General features: G+C 36.2%; 1 protein-coding gene and 1 pseudogene across 3 annotated transcripts in view; both read left to right on the top strand.

The window, feature by feature from the left end:
* The window catches only part of LOC131436773 (uncharacterized), a 607210-nt gene that overhangs the window by 502128 nt on the left and 84216 nt on the right, over positions 1-20866 (top strand). Inside the window, exons 4-5 of one of the 3 annotated variants that reach the window (XR_009230662.1) lie at positions 10029-10203; positions 10269-10507. The exons of 1 other annotated variant lie outside the window; for it this stretch is intronic. Coding sequence is in view for 1 of the 2 variants with exons in the window: in XM_058605678.1 (XP_058461661.1) it covers positions 10029-10060 (32 nt within the window). In the remaining variant the exon portion in view is untranslated. Of the gene's footprint in view, positions 1-10028; positions 10510-20866 lie in introns of those variants that run through there. One more of the 3 variants, XM_058605678.1, reaches the window with a different exon arrangement.
* Positions 10178-10333, top strand: LOC131439712 (U4 spliceosomal RNA; annotated as a pseudogene).

Below are 20866 nucleotides of genomic sequence, written 5' to 3'. Positions count from 1 at the left end.
AAAACTGTGCCTCCTGGTTTGTCAAATTCACAAACCAATCCAGGAACTAGCTCAAGAAAAGACAATAATCCAGTGGGCTCCATTTCACATTCACCAACAGGATTACTGAAATTTTCGGAAATTGTAGAATGGATTTTCGCTGCATTCAATATTTCTGAACCTCTAAAGACCATCATAACAGCATTCCTTCCAATAGCTAGAACTTTTTTGAAACAGTTATCAGCTCAATGGCCAGCTCTTACAGGTTTTGTATCATTTGATGGATAATTTATCATCCGCCGCAAATGATTCAATCACTGTCCTGCAGTGGAATTGTCGAAGCATCATGCCAAAACTTGATTCATTTAAAGTTTTGTTGCATAGTCAAAAATGTGATGTATTTGCTTTATGCGAAACATGGCTTACATCAAACACAGCCTTAAATTTTAATGACTTTAACATTATACGTCTCGACAGAGACTCCCCGTATGGTGGAGTGCTTTTAGGAATTAAGAAATGTTATTCCTTTTATAGATTAAACATTCCTTCGACTTCTAGTATAGAAGTTGTTGCTTGTCAAATAAACATTAAAGGAAAGGACATTTGCATTGCTTCGGTATATATTCCTCCAAGAGCTCAAGTTGGACAACGACAGCTTAATGAAATTGTCGAAGCCCTTCCTGCTCCACGTTTGATTTTAGGAGATTTCAATTCGCACGGAATGATGTGGGGTTCCGTTTACAATGATAGCAGATCATCTCTAATATATAATATTTGCGACAATTTTAGCATGACGGTACTAAATATGGGTAGCATGACACGGATCCCAAGACCTCCTGCACGTCCAAGTGCATTAGATTTATCTCTTTGTTCGACTTCAATTCGACTAGATTGCACCTGGAAAGTATTTCCTGATTTACATGGTAGCGATCATTTACCAATCATCATCTCAATTAGCAGTAACAAAGGCATTGCTAATTCAGTTAATATTCCATATGATTTGACAAAAAATATTGACTGGATTAAATACCAAAGTAATATTTCAAGTGTCTTAACTTCAATGGAAGAGCTTCCCCCACTTGAAGAATATGACTTCCTCGTTTGTTCGATTCTGGAGGCCGCAGAACAAGCCCAAACCAAACGATTTCTTGGTCCATCGTCTAACAGAAGACCTCCAAATCCTTGGTGGGACAAAGAGTGCTCAGATGCTAAACACGCGAAACAAAATGCTTTCAAGACGTTTTTAAAACGAGGAGGAGGAACTCCTCAGAATTTTGAAAAATTCTTGGTTTTAGAAACCAAGTACAAGAACATACTTCGGGTTAAGAAATGCAGCTATTGGAGACATTTTGTGGAAGGTTTGTCAAGAGAAACCTCAATGAGCACTCTTTGGAATACGGCCAGACGAATGAGGAATCGTAACGTAGGAAATGAGAGTGAGGAGTACTCGAATCGATGGATATTTGATTTTGCGAGGAAAGTTTGTCCAGATTCCGTTCCTACGCATAGCATTGTTAGGGAGTCTTCTTCAAATGATGATTCCATTGATAGCCCCTTTTCAATGATGGAATTTTCCATAGCACTCATGTCTTGTAACAATAACGCTCCTGGATTGGACAGAATTAAATTCAACTTGGTGAAGAATCTGCCCGACCTCGCAAAAAGACGTTTGTTGGAATTGTTCAACAAGTTTCTTGAGCAAAATATTGTTCCACCTGACTGGAGACAAGTGAAAGTTATCGCCATTCAAAAGCCGGGGAAACCAGCTTCCAATCACAACTCATATAGACCCATTGCGATGTTGTCCTGCATCAGAAAATTGTTCGAAAAAATTATTCTACGACGTCTCGACACTTGGGTCGAGACGAACGGTTTGTTGTCAGATACTCAGTTTGGCTTCCGTAGAAATAAAGGGACGAATGATTGCCTTGCATTACTTTCGTCTGACATCCAAATTGCCTTCGCTCAAAAGCAACAAATGGCATCTGTATTTTTAGACATTAAAGGAGCATTTGATTCAGTTTCCATTGATGTTCTTTCAGACAAGCTCCACCAACATGGACTCCCAGCGGTTATAAATAATTATTTGCACAACCTTTTGTCAGAGAAACGCATGCATTTTTCACATGGCGATTTGGCAACAATCAGAATTAGCTACATGGGTCTCCCGCAAGGCTCATGCCTCAGTCCGCTCCTCTATAATTTTTACGTGAATGACATTGACAGCTGTCTAGTAACCCCATGTACACTAAGACAATTGGCAGATGATGGCGTGGTTTCAGTTACTGGATCCAAAGCTATTGATCTGCAAAAACCATTGCAAGATACCTTAGATAAATTGTCCGTTTGGGCTGTTCATCTTGGTATCGAATTCTCTGCGGAGAAAACAGAGCTGGTCGTCTTTTCAAAAAAGCATGATCCCGCGCAACTTCAGCTTCATATGATGGGAAGAATAATCGAACAGGTTTTGACTTTCAAATACCTCGGGGTGTGGTTTGATTCCAAATGCACGTGGGGAGGACACATTAGGTATCTGATAACGAAATGCCAACAAAGAGTAAATTTTCTTCGAACAATAACAGGGTCTTGGTGGGGTGCTCATCCGCAAGATCTAATAAAATTGTATCAGACAACGATACTTTCAGTGATGGAATATGGATGCGTTTGTTTTCGTTCCGCTGCAAATTCTCATATTATCAAACTTGAGCGAATTCAGTACCGTTGTTTGCGAATTGCTTTAGGCTGCATGCATTCGACACATACAATGAGTCTTGAAGTTCTGGCGGGAGTTCTTCCATTAAAAGATCGATTTTGGGAGCTTTCATCACGCCTGCTAATAAGATGTGATGTGCTGAATCCCATGGTAATTAATAATTTCGAACGACTAGTCGAGCTTCGATCTCAAACAAAATTCATGACAGTATATTTTAACCATATGTCACAGGAAATCAACCCTTCAAGATATATTCCTATCCGTGTCAGCCTCCTAAATGTACCTGACTCAACTTTATTTTTCGACACAATCATGCAGCGCGAAGTGCGTGGAATCCCGGATCATCTACGCTCGACGGAAATCCCAAAAATATTTTCAAGTAAGTTCAGGCATATTGACTCTGAGAAAATGTTTTACACGGACGGATCGCGAATGGAAGAAGCGACAGGGTTTGGTATGTTCAACAATAATGTTTCGGCCTCATTCAAGCTTCAAGAACCTGCATCTGTTTATATAGCAGAGTTAGCAGCAGTTCATTATAGCTTGAATGTAATCGTCACATTATCTCCAAACCATTATTTCCTCTTCACAGATAGTCTGAGTGCAATTGAAGCCATTCGCTCAAACGCTGCTGGCAAAAATGAACCGTCTTTCTTGGGTAAAATAAAACAGTGTCTGAACGACATATTGAATAATAATTATCTAATCACAATAGTTTGGGTTCCGGCTCATTGCTCCATTCCAGGCAATGAAAGAGCCGATATTTTAGCCAAACGTGGTGCTATTGAGGGTGAAATTTATGAGAGACCGATTGCTTTCAACGAATTCTATAGCGCGTCTCGCCAAAGAACACTTGCCAGCTGGCAAGCTTCTTGGGACAAAGATGATCTGGGTCGGTGGATGCACTCAATTATTCCTAAAATATCGACAAAGGCATGGTTCAGGGGACTGGATGTGAGTAGAGATTTCATTCGTGTGATGTCCAGACTCATGTCCAATCACTACACGTTAGATGCACATCTCCTTCGAATTGGACTTTCCGAGACTAATCATTGTGCTTGCGGCGAAGGTTACCGCGATATTGACCATGTTGTTTGGACATGCGTGGAGTTTCGTGATGTCAGATCTCAACTAATAAATTCCTTGCGTACCCAAGGTAGACTATCCAATGTCCCAGTTCGCGACATTCTTGCTTGTCGTGACCTTCCATACATGAAACTTCTTTATCATTTCATTAAATCCATTGGAGTTCCAATTTAAATTTTATTTTATGTTAGACTGTTTTCTCTTCCATGAGTTCAACCAATAGCCAACTATAGGATATTGAATATAAGTGGTGAACTGATACAAACAATCCTGAAATAGTTATAAGATCATGTACAAAATAAATGTATTTTATTTAATGTAATTTAAAATAGCAACTCGCTTGATAAAAACAGTGTTTAGATTAACTAATGAGTACCAACATACTAATATGATATTCGAAATGTATTAGGTTTAAACTACTATGTATTGTGGATGCCACGGCGAAGAAAAACTTATGTATATTGCCTATGAAATAAACGTATTTATGAAAAAAAAAAAAATCATCATCATCATCATCATCATCATCATTATAATCATAGAAACCAAGGTTTTTGCTGATGGCTGCTGAAAAATTGGGAAACGCACCAAAACAGCAATAGTATCTTTTAATTCTGGGCACAAATACCTTCCCTTGAATGGTCCCGAATTTAGGAAAACCTGATACCTCTCAGGGTTTCCTATAGGCACAAAGCATGGTGTCCAAATTGAAAATGTATAGCACACACCTTCCACTAGGCCCCTCCGGCTTGGACAATCGGAAACGAGAAAATAAAAACGAACCTTTCGGATTTGTCCGTCTGCCCAACGTAACCGTCGTCGGTTCTGTCATTGCATTGGAATAGGTTCGTTCCTTCGATATTCGATCTGTAGGTTGTTTAAGGCACCTGGAAAGGGCACTGCGTGTATAAAGTGCTTGAACTCGGAGTCGCGATGGTTGAATGTTTTTTTGGCATTAAAAATGCCTTACTCTTCACTATACGGGGCCGGGTGTCAATTAAAAGTTTCAAAAATAGCCGCGTAACCTTTTTGTGTCATAATTTTGAACGTTAATAATTCGGTCATTTGTTGATGGATTGTTATAATTTAACAACCAATCGATTCGGAAACTTTTAACTTAAACATGTATGACGACGTCGTTTCAGTATTTCAATAGCATACTATTGAAAAAATGGTTGGAATCGACCTATGTTTTCATCCACCAATCCCTGCTTTACAAAATGACGTCAACTTATTGTTCGGCATAGGAGGCTTTGCGTCATGCATAAAAAACACCACATCGTTCTGCGTAGTATGAAGAGAAATCTATAAATATAGGCTGCACAATATTTCTTTGCCTAGTTGATGTTTGACTGCGAATGAAACAAGAAGCTCGTCCAGTGAGCTGATGACTGGATTGTATATGCGTTCACTTGCTGGATTGTCGCTTTTGCATTATTTGTTGGTGAAACTTCCTGCTGTCTGCACAACACCGCTTCGTGTTCGCTTGAATATCTTATATATCATCTAGCTATTGAAGAACCGAATCAGCATGGTTATCGGTTCTTTTGAAACATCCCATGTATTTAGCAAATTGTTGGTCGATTTTGCCATTAAAATGCCTGACACTTCGCTTCCCGAGGCTGGGTGTCAAATTAAAACATGCAAAACTAATCGCGTAACATTTTTCTGCCATAATTTTGAACGCTCATACCTCAGTTATTTGTTGATGGATTTATATAATTCAACAACCAATCGATTCGGAAACATTTAACTTAAACTTATGAGAAAACGTCATTTGAATATTTCAATTGCATTCCAATGAAAAATTTATTTGAATTGAGTATTTTATTTTGGTTCTCTGGTAACTATCAGGCTAATTGAGTATTATCGGCAATAGATCTAATTCGGATCTAATTTACAGCGCTTGTTCCTCGATGATTTGTTAATGGAATTTCCTCATTTAAATGATTCCAAAGCTTCAATATTGTAAGCTTAAAAATGTTTTAATTTGTCAACGGATCGGTTTGCATACTTAAATCTCCATTCCCATACGATCAAAACGGTGGCGCGAAAATGGATTCAGTATAAAGTTGTGTTATTATGATAATCATAGAAACTTCTTCTTCATTATATGTGACTGAACAAGTTGTTGTCCCACCAGGTATTAAACGCTTCAAAAGATTCAAAATTAAATTCTGAAACTTATCTAAAAGCGGCCTCCTCGGTTTGGTAGTATAAAGGAGTTCCACAGGCTCACATATACAGTACAATTAGATACAATATCATATAGTATCAAAGATAAACTAAAGGTAAGTTTACTTGCGATTTTACATGTATCGTTTGAATAGCAACCCTCGTAGAATTTGGTTAACCGCCAGTTTCAGTTCAATTATTATTTGCTTCAAAACACGCGTTGTGACTATGACAATGTTCATTCATGTGTTAATAACATCAAGTTACAATATGAACAAAATTTCTGAATTTTGTTGCGTATCCATTTCGTATATTCCTAATATGCCAAAGCGAAAATCAATGTAAGTAACTAAATATTTTATACGGACTGTTTCACATTTTTCTTCCTCGTATTGTTGCCATATTATTTACCGACACTTTCCGAAGATTATCGACGATTTTGAAGAAGGATTAATAAAATTACACTATTACTGAGCTTACTGGTACAACATTTTTCGTTAAAATAAATAAAATCTTCTCTTGGATCGATTAACTGTTTATAAAATTAATAAGTTTGTATGTTTCTCGAAGATTATTGTCATAAAATAAAACAGTTTAATTTGTTCAGGATTAAATCTTTAGGTTGTTTGTATCTAAAATTGAGCTTTCAAGTAACTTTGAATTCTAGTTAAAGGACGTTATTTAAAATCTTAACAATGTAAAAAATTGTGGAAAGGGATCAAAATTGAATATAATTAATTATCAAGAAAAAATCTAATTGTCAATTTTATTATTCGCCAACAATCTAAGCGCTTAAACTAGAGCAAGTTTGTAATTATTCAATTGAAAAAGTTTTTAGTTTAGTGTATCATCATCTCTTTATTTTTGTATATATTATGAAGACCTTAGAAACGTTCCATTTTTAATGTTATTGTGCTCGGTCGTGTCTTGAATACAACCCTCTAATTTTTTTGCTATGTAATGTTATTGATCAAAAACTACAAAACTCTAACCATACTGCCATGTGAAGCTGCAAGCTCGAACGGAAACAGTTTCCTGACTACCATCACGGTTCCACGGGCCAAGACCACGACCTGCAGGAAGCTCTGCGTGGCGATCAATTTGCCACGGGCGCTCGACGCCCAAGTTGTAACTATTCGGAAGAGTGCCCAACCGATCCAAGCAGGCCAGGCAGGAATGCAGAGTTTTGAGTTCATTGTCAAGTGAAACGATTGCTTTTTTTTACTATCGCCGCCTGCTACGACCCGTTTTGCTTTCGATGCAAAACAGCTTCGAAGGATGCTTCCAGCATTATTGTTGATGTAGTTTAAGCGAGCACCCACACCCACCAAAAACTGACGTACGAGTGGTTACCATGTTTTCCCAAAGTCAAACTCGATGTTTGCTAATTGTTGTCGAACTATTACACGTAAAGCTGACCGTCTGTGTGTCTGATTGTATGTTCTCTAATGCAACGAAAAAGACCGAGAAAGACCGAGCGAATACTGTTGGACAGACTGTAAACGTTGCGGGAATGAACTAGGACAGTGTCCCCTGAGGTGTGTGTTCTCGTTGTCTGGTTTCGAGCATTGACTAACAACGAAATTCGAATCCCGGTCGGCTATGTTTGATTAATCTGTCTCATTCGGCTGTCGATGTTGGCTAAGGATTGAACACTCTGCTCTGGTTGCCGGTTGTAGTGCAAAATTCACGCCCGCTGAGTTCCGAAATCGAAATTGGATTTCGACTCAGATTAGTTATTTAAAGTTTGAAAATTCAGTTGCCATTCGATACTAATTGCTTTCTCTTTTACTTTCAGGTCAGTAACTTTTACTATGAATGACACCGAAATAGTGAAACAGTAAGTGGAACGGTTCATTTCAATTTTCAAACGTTCTCGCTACTTTTATTTGTTGGCCTCAAATAATAACAAATTAATTTCTATCCATCGGATTACACAATTTCTCAAGTGTGGGATGGGTTTTAAAAGATCTACACACTTGGAAAATGTAAAAACCACACTTGGAAAATGGAACCGAAAGTCGGATCCGGATGAAATTCAGGAATTCCGTATAGGACCGTAAGACCTTTCATTTGAATCTAAGTTTGTCAAAATCGGCTCGGCCATCTCCGAGAAAACCTAGTGAGATTATTTGCACATACACACACAGCGTTCAAGGCTCGTGCAATATCGTGTTGTGACCAAAACACAAGGGCTGCACATTGGTCGATAACGAAACATACGTCAATCTCGATTTCCCGGACGAAAGTTCAAGGGGGACGAGGAGATGTGAAGAATCAAGTTCGTGAATTGATTTGGCAAGCAATTTGCAGATGTGGCTTGAAAACGAAGCCATTCGTGACAACCTCGACGATGGTATCCCATGTTCACATCGAAGAATGACCAAACAAACCGTGTATTGCCGCAAGCATAGAGTCAAAGTTATTTTTTGGAACGATTTTGTCAGCAGCCACTATTCCAAGGTGGTTCTGGAGTGGTATGCTGCTAGAAAGATTGATTTTGTTCCCAAGCTAATGAATCTTCCGAATTGTCCGGAATTTCGATCAAACGATAATTTCAAAGCAGCGAGTTCGATGAAGCGGTGTGGCAGTCAAGGACAACGTGGGCAAAATAGAAGAAATGTGCTGATTCCGTGTCTGTTTCCACTGTGTGGAGGAGCTGATGGATTCTATCTAAATGAAGGTTAATTTAATCACGAATTATTGATCTTTGTTATCTGTAGTCAGCATTTACACCCAAACCTCCGTTTACGAACACTTTATATACGTTACCTCTTTTTACGTAACTCTTTTTACGAACCAAATAACAAATAACGTAAACTTTTTTTACGAACCTACTTCGTAAAAAGAGGTTCTGGCATATATCGAAAGCGATTTCCGACTCATTTATATAATATGGAAACTACTACAATATGTTTATTTTTGGAACGGGTTTAAAGAGCAGATTCCGGAAAATGATGTTTGAGGTATTTTGGAAATTCAAGATGACGACTTCCGGTTTACTGATATTGCTTAAAACCCCTACCAAAATTGGTATCTTTGGAACGGGATTGATGAGTAGATGTCAGAAAACGATGTTTTAGGTGGTTCTTAAATCCAAGCTGGCAACTTCCGGTTTGTCGATATTCCTTGAAAACCTTTACAATATGGGTTTTTTTGGAAACTATTTAATAAACAGATGGCGCAAAACTATGTCTCGAATTCCTATATAACATCATCCGGTTTATCGATAAAAACCCCTTAAAAACCCTTTAAACAAAGAAATTTTCGAAACATATTGGTGGATACCAATAAACGATGTTTGAGTTCGTTTCAAAATTCAATGAGGTGACTTCCGGTATAGTGTTTTCAAGGAATACCAAGTTCAAGGAATACGGAAAAAACTTTCAAAAAAATACTAATAAACCGGAAGTCACTGTTTTGCATTTCAAAACCACCTCAGATATCGTTTTCCGACGTCTACTTTTCAATCTCGTTCCGAAAGTACCCATATTGTAAGGGTTTTCAATGAATATCAATAAACCTGAAGTCGCCATCTTGCATTTCAGAACCTCCTCAAACATCGTTTTCTGGCATCTACTCATCAATCCCGTTTCGAATATATCTATATTGTAAGGGTTTTCAATGAAATCTTCACATCGGTTCCGAAAATGGCCATATAATGCGTGGTTTCCACATTAATTACACAAAACTTTTTTTATGAAGTAAATTCCAAATAACATAAACATTTTTTACGAACCAAATCTCAAATAACGTAAACTTTTTTTATGAACTACCTCTTTTTACGAACCCCCGTATAGTTCGTAAATGGAGGTTTCTATGTATGTACGTCTTGCTTGCAAAAGCTTAAACATTCTAGAAATTCGTCACCAGGTTTGATTAGCTTGAAACTGCAAGCGATGGTCATAAAAATAAGGGGATACGAAAGAAAACAGCTTAAGGGTAACTTCTATCTTTTAGGGGTTGAAATTATGAAATTTATTGTACATTTTATTTACAGTTCTGTGTAAAAGGTACGCATTTGAAATGTTGCACAATGATCAGAAAAGGTTTATTGATAAAGTGTAATTTTTTCTAGAGTCGAATGCAAGAAAGGAGAAACATCTATAAGACATCACAAAGCACAATAGTTGAAAATGTGGAAATTCATCAAACATAAAAATGAGGAAATAAAACAACGGCGAAAATCTGCATTTATCAGGTTCATCACTCACAACTCTCATCATTAGCTTCGCGATATCGTAACTAATGAGGTACAACCGAGGTGCGATTATTGCTAGTTGAAAACTCTATCATTTTTCATTTTTTACCATTCTAGTCTACTCCATGCGGAAAAGTGCTGTTTAAAACGAGAAAATGTTTTTATTTTTTACTGTAGGAAAACTAGTCACCTCTGATGAGACGCCATTTATAGAGCCTCCGCAACACTTGAATTTCACTCTAAATAAATAAAATCCTAAGCCCTGTTTTAATCCACGTATTGATGTGATGATGCATGATTACTCATTATCTCCTACAGAATAATCAAAATACTACAAATTAAAATAGTTTAGAACCCTATAATACTACTACATTTGAAATTAAGTTAGTGAAAATATATTTAACAATATTTGAGAAAACGAAGTGAGTTCAATTTTTTTGACCATTATTTCCGAAATTTTCGGAACCGAAAACTGAAATTCGGTTCATTGAACCATCAGATTATATGAACTACAAACTGAAATAGTTTTTAAGCCCAATTTAAAAGAATTTCCATAATTTTCAGAACCTTTTATTTAAAAAGTGGCTCGAAATAAACGACGAGTTCAGTATAACTAACACAATGATTGCATAGTAGCCTTTCTATACGAAAAAGGCTAAATATATAGCCATGTCATTATTTTGAATAAAATTTGCAGAATTCGGTAATTTTTTACCGAATTTCTAACAGGTGACCGTTCGGTAGTAACCACTACGTAGTGCCACTACGGATCACATATTCGCGATAAGACAAGTACTCCAGAAGTGTCGTGAATACAAAGTACCCACGCATCACCTATTCATTGACTTCAAAGCGGCATATGACACAATCGATCGACAACAGCTATGGCAGATCATGCACGAATACGGATTTCCGAATATACTGACGCGATTGGTCAAAGCGACGATGGATAAATTGATGTGCTACGTCCGAGTATCTGGGATGCTCTCGAGTCCCTTCGAATCTCGGAGAGGGCTACGTACAACTTTTTGGCTTCGCTGACGATATTGATATTGTGACACGTAACCTTGAGAAGATGATGGATACATACATCGGACTAAAAGCTGAAGCTAGGCGTATCGGCCGTAGATGGGTCGAGAACAAACTACATGCAAGGATTATGTTCTATAGAAAAAACACTACGCCTCCCACCACGAATATTCATGGACGGTGACGGTATCACCAGCAGAGAAACTCAGAGACGTATTTTGGCAGGAAATCGTGCGTACTTTGGACTCAGAAAAATCCTTCGATCGAGAAAAGTACGCCGCCGCACGAAATTGACCATCTACAAAACGCTCATTAGACCGGTTGTTCTCTATGGTCACGAAACCTGGGCTGACATTATGCATCTCGAGTTTCTCGAAACGGTTATTTTTGAAGTCGATTCGACTCAATTGGGGCATTACGTATCGCGTTCGATTTCTTGATCGAGATCTTCACAATGTCAAATTGTCAAATAACAATAAACAAAGCCAGCCACTAAACTATGAATTATTGTTTCGATATTTTCGATTACAATTCGATGCGGTTCGAGTACTGAAAAGAAGGAAAATTATGTAACACGAAATTTTGTTTGGAATAATATGACTACATTTCTGCAATTTTTTTCAATTGAGATGCCGATACGTTTTCAATCCATTTGAAGGAGTAAAGAATTTTCAAGTGCGAGCTTGTAAACAATCTATTGATAAACTTTTGAAATTATAATAAAATATACTCTGTGTTTTTCATGTATTGTTGCAAGTTTGATACATTTACGTCGTCCATATGTGTAGTTCTAATCAAAGGCTGTAGTGTTTTCAATCTATCTTGGTACTATAAAAGCGGTAAAAATCAACGTGTTTTGTCGGTTACGTCACTTATACCGTTATATCTCTGGAACCAAAAGTCACAGCCATTTGGCCAATTTTCATCTATGATTCTAGTCATGATTCGCTATTTTGGCATTAAAAATTTCTTACTCTTCACTATACGGGGCCGAGGGTCAATTAAAAGTTTCAAAAATAGCCGCGTAACCTTTTTTGTCATAATTTTGAACGTTAATAACTCAGTCATTTGTTAATGGATTGATATAATTTAACAACCAATCGATTCGAAAACTTTTAACTTAAACATATATGGCAACGTCGTTTCAGTATTTCAATAGCATACTATTGATAATATGGTTAGAATTGACCTATTTTTCCATCCACCAATCCCAGCTGACCAAATTGACGTCATTTTCTTGTTCGGCATAGGAGGCTTTGTGTCATGCATAAAAACACCGCATCATTCTGCGTATTTCAAAGAGGAATTTATAAATCCATGCTGCAAATCAGTTGATGCTTGACTGCGAATGAAACAAGTAGCTCGCCCAGTGAGGTGATGACTAGATTGTATATGCGTTCGCTCGTTGGATTGTCGCTTTTGCTAACTCTTCACTATAATTAAAATAATGCAAAAATAACCGTGAAAACTTTTTCTATCATAATTTTGAACACTTAGAACCCAGTCATTTGTTGACGAATTTATATAATTTAACTATCAATCGATTCGAAAACATTTAACTTAAACTTATGCGGTAACGTGATTTAAGCATTTCAATTGCCATTGAAAAATTTTATTGACTTGACCTATGTTTTCACGAGCCAATGACAATCTCAGTCAAACTCTCGTCCAATTTGAGCAGTATGAACTATAGCACAAAAGGGAATGCATACTGAAATCTGTGGCTAAACACAATGAACTATTTCTCAGCATATTCCCTCAGACCCTATTATGAAACCAAACAATAATCGTGTAACCTAATTGAATAGTTAGAAATTGGTTTACTCGTATAAAGCATAATATTTGGCTTCCAAGAATCTTATAGAAGGGATCCAGACTAAGTGTAGCAAAAAATAATGCAATGCAAATCATTATGCAGTATCGATTTGAACAAGCTGTTGTCCCATCAGAAATAAAACGCTTCAAAAGATTCGGAACTAAGTACAAATAAGTTGCACAGACTTACATATATAGAATTATAAGATGCAATAAAATGTAGTATTAGAGATAAACTCAAGATAAGCTGATATGCGATTTTATATGTATCATTTGAATCCTCACTAAACTGAGGTCGCCGCCAGTTTCAGTTAAATTATCATTTACATCAAAACAACAAGTGTCTTATCACTACATGCGTTGTAACTATGACAATGTTCGTTCATGTATTAATAAAAGCAAGTTACAATATGAACATAAATTAAAGAATTTGGTGGCGTATGCATTGGTTCCTTAATAAGTAAAAATCAATTAAAGTAACAAAATATGTTCTGCGGACTGTCACATATTTTCTTCCTTGTATTGCTGCCATTCTATTTTCAGACACTTTCCGAAGATTATCGACGCTTTTTAACGAAGGATCATTAAAATTACATTATTACTGAAATCATCATAATTGACTTTCATTAAAAGGATATTTTCCAAAAATTTTCAAATGTAAAAATTTGTTGAAGGCATAAAATAGAGTAGAATCAATTGTTCTGAAAGAATCTAATAGTCATTTGGATCATTCGCCAAAAATGTAAACACTAAAAGTAAAGCAAGTTTGTAATTTGTGACTTTTAGTGCATCATCTTTATTTTTGTATTTATTATGGGTACCTTAGAATTATTTCATTTTTAATGTAGTCGTGATCGAGCGTGGCTTGCATACAACCCTCTAATTTTTTGTCGTGACATCGAAAATGAATTGCCTTTTTCGTCAAAAATGTTCAAATAAGATTAAAGTCTTTTAGAATTGTTGCATGTAAAGCTGAATTGCCGCCAGTATATGACAACCAATTCGACGTTATACATAACAAATAAATTATCTTCCTTGAATACGTATGTATGCGACTTTGTTTGTTCCAGCAAAACTCTGCTGTATAAACTTGGCAAAACAATCTCATAATCTATACCTGAAATCCTGGATTACATATATATCGTAAGAAGGTTTTTATTTTCTGTATTTTATCTAAACCTCCTCTTGAGTCATCCTGGTCATCTATAAAATATTCTGCCATCAACTGCACATTTTCATTAGAAAATCAGTATAGTGCTTTGAAACTTTCACTGTTTCCTCTACGAACAAAATATGCTTTCTTTCTCTTTTTTCTTGATTAGTTCAAATACATTTACACAGTAAGTTGTGAAAAATGTCCTTTTGCAGAAACCTTTTGAGTTAAATACCGAAAGAATGTAGTAAACACTACTTTTATTAATACGAATTGAACTGTTTATAGTATGTTGTGCAGTAGAGTCTCTTTTTTTGACAGTGGAAAAGTTCTGTGAATTCAATGATACAATCATAAAAAATTTTTCGGTATTTTTGGTTCTGAGTAAATTTGACGAATTGAAAGTATTTCGTATTTCGCAAAATAACACAAATTTTCATTTTACAATTTTGTTGTTCGAATTCAGACGTTTTCCACAGCAACGAATGAATAAATTCAGTTTTGTTTTGTATTCAGTATTGAGTAGCATATTGAAACAATATATCGAAAGGTGACGTCATGTCTCGGTTGGTTGGAATTATGTGCGTTGGCAACAAGTGGACAAGTAATTCTAATTACACATGTGCACCTGTACCTCAATCCATTTGACCAACGTCTTAAGAGATTTCTGTTTCTGCTTCGTTATTTTCCAATCTTCGAGACGGATCTTAATAAATGGTATCTTGAGTAATACTTAATGAAAAATTTCAATTACTGTTTGACTGTTAGATTTCATGGATTGTCGTAATAATTTTGGTACGGAAATCGTTAAGTTAATTTTACATCACGGACTCAACTGTTCAGGTTTACGGCTTTCATTGTACACCTATTTGCAGAATTCTGTAATAAAACCTGCAAGTAACTGATGATGCGGTAAAAATTTGCATAATTTTTGTGAATTAGAATTAATGTACCGAAATATAGGTTATTTTTAATGTTCGATTTCGTCGAAAAAATGACCGAACCGCGATATCAAATCTTAGAATTTGCACTTCCGAATTGATTGCGAAATCTGTCGATAAAGAAAGTCAAGTTCTGCATCGGAAGGTAATACCCTAACTTTACTTTACCTTTCCACTATGTGAACTCCTATGCCACTTTGGCAAAGAAAATGGTTTGCTTACGAAAATTACGGTATCCAAGGGCACAATGTAAACATCGCATGGCTTCCTTCGATGATTGGGAGCCATCTACTCTAAAAGCGCATAGACTGTCAATTATTGGTGATGGGATTTTCATTCATTTCTAGACGAACGGAAATTGCAGCTTTGCATGGGAATATCACAAGCATCATTCGAATTTCCAGTTCTACACATTTGCTATACATTTCACCTACATTCGTCGATGCGAAAGGCAAGTCAATTCACCACTCACCCACTTATCCGATCAGAACCCAGTAGCGCTTTGCAATTGAATTTAATAATTTCGCCTTTTGATTGATTACTGGAACCGGACTGTAAATAATTCATGCATATTTGACCGTGCCTCTTGCTATCGGAGGCCGATATCGATTGTGACATTGATTGGAAATGAGAGAATTGGCACTCCAAAGTGGCTACCAGCTGGCCGGTTTTGCGAATCTCGAATCCATATCCCATCAGGCCATGTGTTTGCATTTGCTTGTGCGTGTTCGTGTACTTGTTACTATGACATTGCAGTACAACTTTCAACTAGGCTCTCGACAGCTTGCACTTATTAGCTTTACTGTTTACCAAAGCATTCTATTGCCTGTCGGGCATCCAAAGAGTCTTCAGAATGCAATAAAGACTAGATGTTTTTTTTTTGTCTCAATCCACAACATCGTCGTCATGGAAGATCGGATTTCGTCCATTACAGTGGTTGATGTGTTAAATTAGCGTCCATTCTATCCGATGCAGAAACGACCTGAAATTGTTTGCACTTCTGTTCCTACCTTCCGTCCGCTTTCGATTGTGTCCAGACCGGAGGCTACTTTATTAAATTTTCTGCCTTTGAAATTTTCATCACTGGGCGTTTGATTGCGTTATTATTAAAATACGTCCATCAAAATGTTTCTCCTGATAGTTGCCTGCATACACAGGATTCCGGTTCGTTGTGCTAGAAAACCTTCGGGCAGTGTGGCCGCCAGCAGCAGCAGTGCCGGATAAACGATATGCGTTCCGGCTTCTCGGCAGATTGTGGAGCAAAAGTTTCGTCTGGAAAATCTGCCGGAAGCACCGTCAGTCAACATCAGGTGGAAAGTTTCACTACCGTTTGTTACCGTTACCTTCGGCCCCGATTAGAAATTTTTCCTTTTATTGAATATTTCCTTCTAGCGATTCCCTAGAGGCTAGAAGACTAGTAGGCGATGGTAACGGTTGTCAAGCGTCAGTGTCGGTTGTGTGCACCGATAGGCCTATGGTGTCCGATTCTCTTCTTAAAAGTTATCACAAAGATCCACGAAATTAGTATTATGCAGCGGAACTTACATAAATACTTCATACTGTCGGTATAGATCATTGGACTCTAGATCGCTTAAAAAAACAGAATTGCCATGTCAGATATTTGGGATATTTTTTACAGGTTCTAATGAGACAAAAATTATATTTCTCTTAGATTAATTACTCGAGTGTGGTGGCCAAAAATAAACTTGTAGACATTGGAGGTTGATGAATCTCACTCTATTTCTGATTTCTACACGGAACGACCAAAATTAGCTCTGCGCCTAATTCGTATTCCTGTTTTTGAATTAGTTGATTTTCGAAATTTACCATGCTGAAAAAACAACGATTTAGAATAAAAATGTTCAAAAGAAGTTTATGTTCCGTTTATGTCTTTTTCTCCAATACCAATATAGAAAAGACAAACGCGACTGAAATTTTTCTCGGTGTAAACGATTCTTCGGTGACGGTGCGCCATATAACTGCAAATTGCAGAAGCCAATTCAGCCATTTATGTTGGTTGAAACAACGTTTTATTTCTCTAATACAACTAAAAAATAGTTGAATGGAAATGAAGAGCGCCTTAGCTAAGAAATGACAGCACGTTTAATTGGTGAATTTAACTAAAAAATAGCAATTTCAACCAATATTTTATTATTATTAGGGGAATTAGAATAAGCAAAATTTTAAATTAGCAAAAGTACGATATTTTTAGTTGCCTCAAAAAATAACTAACTAAAATCAGAAAATCAACTATTTTTTCTCTAAAATGCTGATTTCGGTCTTTCCGTGTATACTTATTCAAAACTCCGAAAATAACTCCCCACTGTTTTTGCTCATCTTCTGGACTGAAACTTACTTTGTACTTCTTCAGTGTTTGAATCAGAATACTAAGGAAAAGTAATGAAAACATAAGGCACTTAACATAACGGATTTTTGCTCAATGAATTCTTCTAAGGGACCATTCATAAGCCACATTGACCAAAATCTCCCCTCCACCCTCGTAGACTTTCGTAGACTTTCCAATTATAACCCCCTCCCCCCAACTCTGAAAAAATCTGCGTTGACTTTTCTTTGTCACAAAGCAATTTTTTTAAATCATTTTTCATTGAAGGGTTACTAAGTCTTCAATCACTGATAGATTTTTATAGTTTACATTCTGTAATAAGATTAAATACAATCTGATCTAGTACCGTTGTCATAAAGTCTTAGTTATTCAAGATATTCAAGAGGTAAAGATATACAATAAATCTCAAACAGCTTCTCTGGATGAACGATGAGAAAGCAAATGTTATTAAAATCGCATATTATGTAAACAACCGTTCAAGGGCATACGATTTTTAGACGAGGAACGATAAGATTGTGAGTTAACACACAGTTTTAATGTTTTTGTAAGATCTTTCATAACCAATAAACTTATAGTTTCTCTTGAAAAAGGCCATAACCAGTGGTCGAATCGTCGGGCAGTATATAACAGCCGTTTTTATCTAACAGACTGGTAAAGCCAAAACCATAATTATTGCAAATTAAAATCAACAATTTTATGGGTGGAAATAGTTGGTTGGCTCGATTTCAACCTCTGGGATTCCAATTCCAATCATTTTGAATTTTCAAATCCGTTTTTGGTTGAAAGAAACCACATTGACAACTACTTCACGGCAGAACAAAAATATGAATAACTTTTTAGACATCCTCGCGATTTGGTATTTTCATAATTAATTTCTTTTTCTTATTCGTGATCGGCTATAGATGAGTGATAAATTTTGATCATTTTGTCACCCTACTAACATCGGTTCTTTATCAATTTCTAAAATTCTCTGGACGCAAGCATCATGCATTTGGTTGAATACGCAATTTCAACTATCTTTTTGATAAATCGAAGGAAACGCGTGGCCGGCTGATTAAACTAAGTAAATTGCTTGAAAATTGAAAAAAAAATATGAGACTATGTAGACTTTAGGTGAAAACCCCTCTCGCCCCTCGTAGACAAACGTAAACTTTTGTCAGACCACCCTCCCCTCAGTGAGTCTACGTGGTTTATGAACGGTCTCTAAGACGCTCAATCAAAGGAGCTAATATTTTACTCTACTTTTTTTACAATCACTGTGAAAACCGACGCCTGGAGGAATATACCATTCGAATCAGCACGGCGAACTGAGCAAATGTCTGTGTATGTATGTATGTATGTATGTATGTATGCGTGTATGTGACAAATAATGTCACTTGATTTTCTCAGAAATGGCACATTTTCAAAAACTCAGATTCAAATAAAAGATTTTATGGTCCCATAGATCGGTATTAAATTATTTTATCCGACTTCCGGATCCGGAATTAGAAGGCAATATGTGAAAATCTATGAGAAAATGTGCATTCAATTTCTCGGAAATTTCTCTACCGATTTTTACAAACTAACACGGAAAGACCGAAATCAGCATTTTGGCGAAAAAATTAATCGATTTTCTGATTTTAGTTAGCTAGTTTTCGAGACAACTAAAAAAATCTTACTTCTGCAAATTTAGATTTTTTAATTCTAATTCCTTTAATAATAATAATAATAAAATATTTGTTGAAATGGCTATTTTTTAGTTGAATTCACCAATTAAACGTTCTGTCATTTCTTAGCTAAGGCACGCTTCATTTCCATTCAACTAATTTTTTAGTTAAATTAGAGAAATAAAACGTTGTTTTCAACAAACATAAATGGTTGAATTGGCTTCTGCAATTTGCAGCTATATGGCGCACTGTCACCGAAGAAACGTTTACACCGTAATGACTACAAGCCACTAGATGGCACACTACTGCCGAAAAAAAATTTCAGTCGTGGTAGTTTTTTCTATATTGGCAGGTATAAATACGATGTTGTATTGGAGAAAAAGACATAAACAAAACATCAACTTCTTTTTGAACATTTTTCTTTTAAGTCGCTGTTTTCTTCATTCGACTTCGTGAAATCGACTCTCTCACTGTAAACTTTAAGTACTCGGAAAACATAAACCGAATACATATATATACAATTAAAGTGCAACATTCGAAACTCACTTCACTGTTCCGCGTTAAAACATTTTCACGCAGAATCGCTTCAAATGCGCCCAAATTCTGAATAAATACACTTTCCACTAAGAGTTTACGTCATTTTTACATTCCGGTTTAGAAATCTATATATGGATATATCGTAACACATGCGAAAAAAATCTAAACAATTTGCAAGCAGTTTCAACAAGACTGTCTTTTTTAGCTTTTTAATTAATTGTTTTGCTTTGACACTTCTTATGAGTTTTTGGCTAATAAACTTGTTAATAAAACCAATTTCATTTTTGTTTTCTTCGTGCTGTCCTTCAGTAATGATGGTGATAGATAAATAGAAATAAATTTTCTGATTTTAATAACAAAATTAGTTGTCAATGAGAATTTCGTGTTGAATTGAAATATTACTGGTTTGTGTTATTTTCAAAATTTTGTTGTTAAAATCAATTAATTCAAAAACAGTAATACGAATTAGGCGCAGAGCCTTGAAATTATTCAAAAAGTTCCCGAAAAGTTGATCCAGATCCGACTTCCGGTTCCGATATTAAAGCGAGATTAGTAAATATTTTCAATTTCATGAGGATTTTTTCACAAGCGATCGCTCATTGAGGTGCACATTTGTATAAAATATTCTGGCAAATTCATCTAGTTGATAGACCTTGTTAGTTGATGGATATATAAATCTTCTTTGGGACTATTAGTACCCGGTTTTCGCTTCCGAACGCAGATTGGTGATAGTGAAGAAAAGCTCAAAAAAACGGAACTCACTTCGATATCTTAGCAACGGTTAAACCGATTTTCACAAATCATAATTCAAATTAAAGCTCTTATTGTCTTGAAAGATACTGTGCAATTTCATCCAGATCCAACTTCCGGTTCCGAAATTATAGGGTAATGAGTATCAAAACTTTCAAACTGTCATACAAAATTATGCAAAGTCGGTACGCATCGGTACGTGCTGGTACGGAAGAAGAAGAAAACGCATCCACCTAGCGTGCTTTGTTCAATTTTGTATAGCGTGCACTTAACTTAACTTGACATAACTGTTTACAAAATTGAAAAGTTTCAAGTTTCAAAAAAAGAAACTTGACAGAATCTTCTAGTAATGTTTTTGAAAATATAAGTAATTAGAGAAAGGCATCATTGCACCACTAGGTGGATTAAAAAAGGTTTTTTTTTACTTTTTTTATACTGCTCAATTAAGAGCAAAACGAAACAAATTAATCGATTGAGCTGAGTTTTGCCTTTACCTTAGA

The sequence above is a fragment of the Malaya genurostris genome, chromosome 3 (genome assembly GCF_030247185.1).
Source record: "Malaya genurostris strain Urasoe2022 chromosome 3, Malgen_1.1, whole genome shotgun sequence".
Classification (NCBI taxonomy): Eukaryota; Metazoa; Arthropoda; class Insecta; order Diptera; family Culicidae; genus Malaya; species Malaya genurostris.
This window is presented reverse-complemented; position numbering and strand designations above follow the sequence as displayed.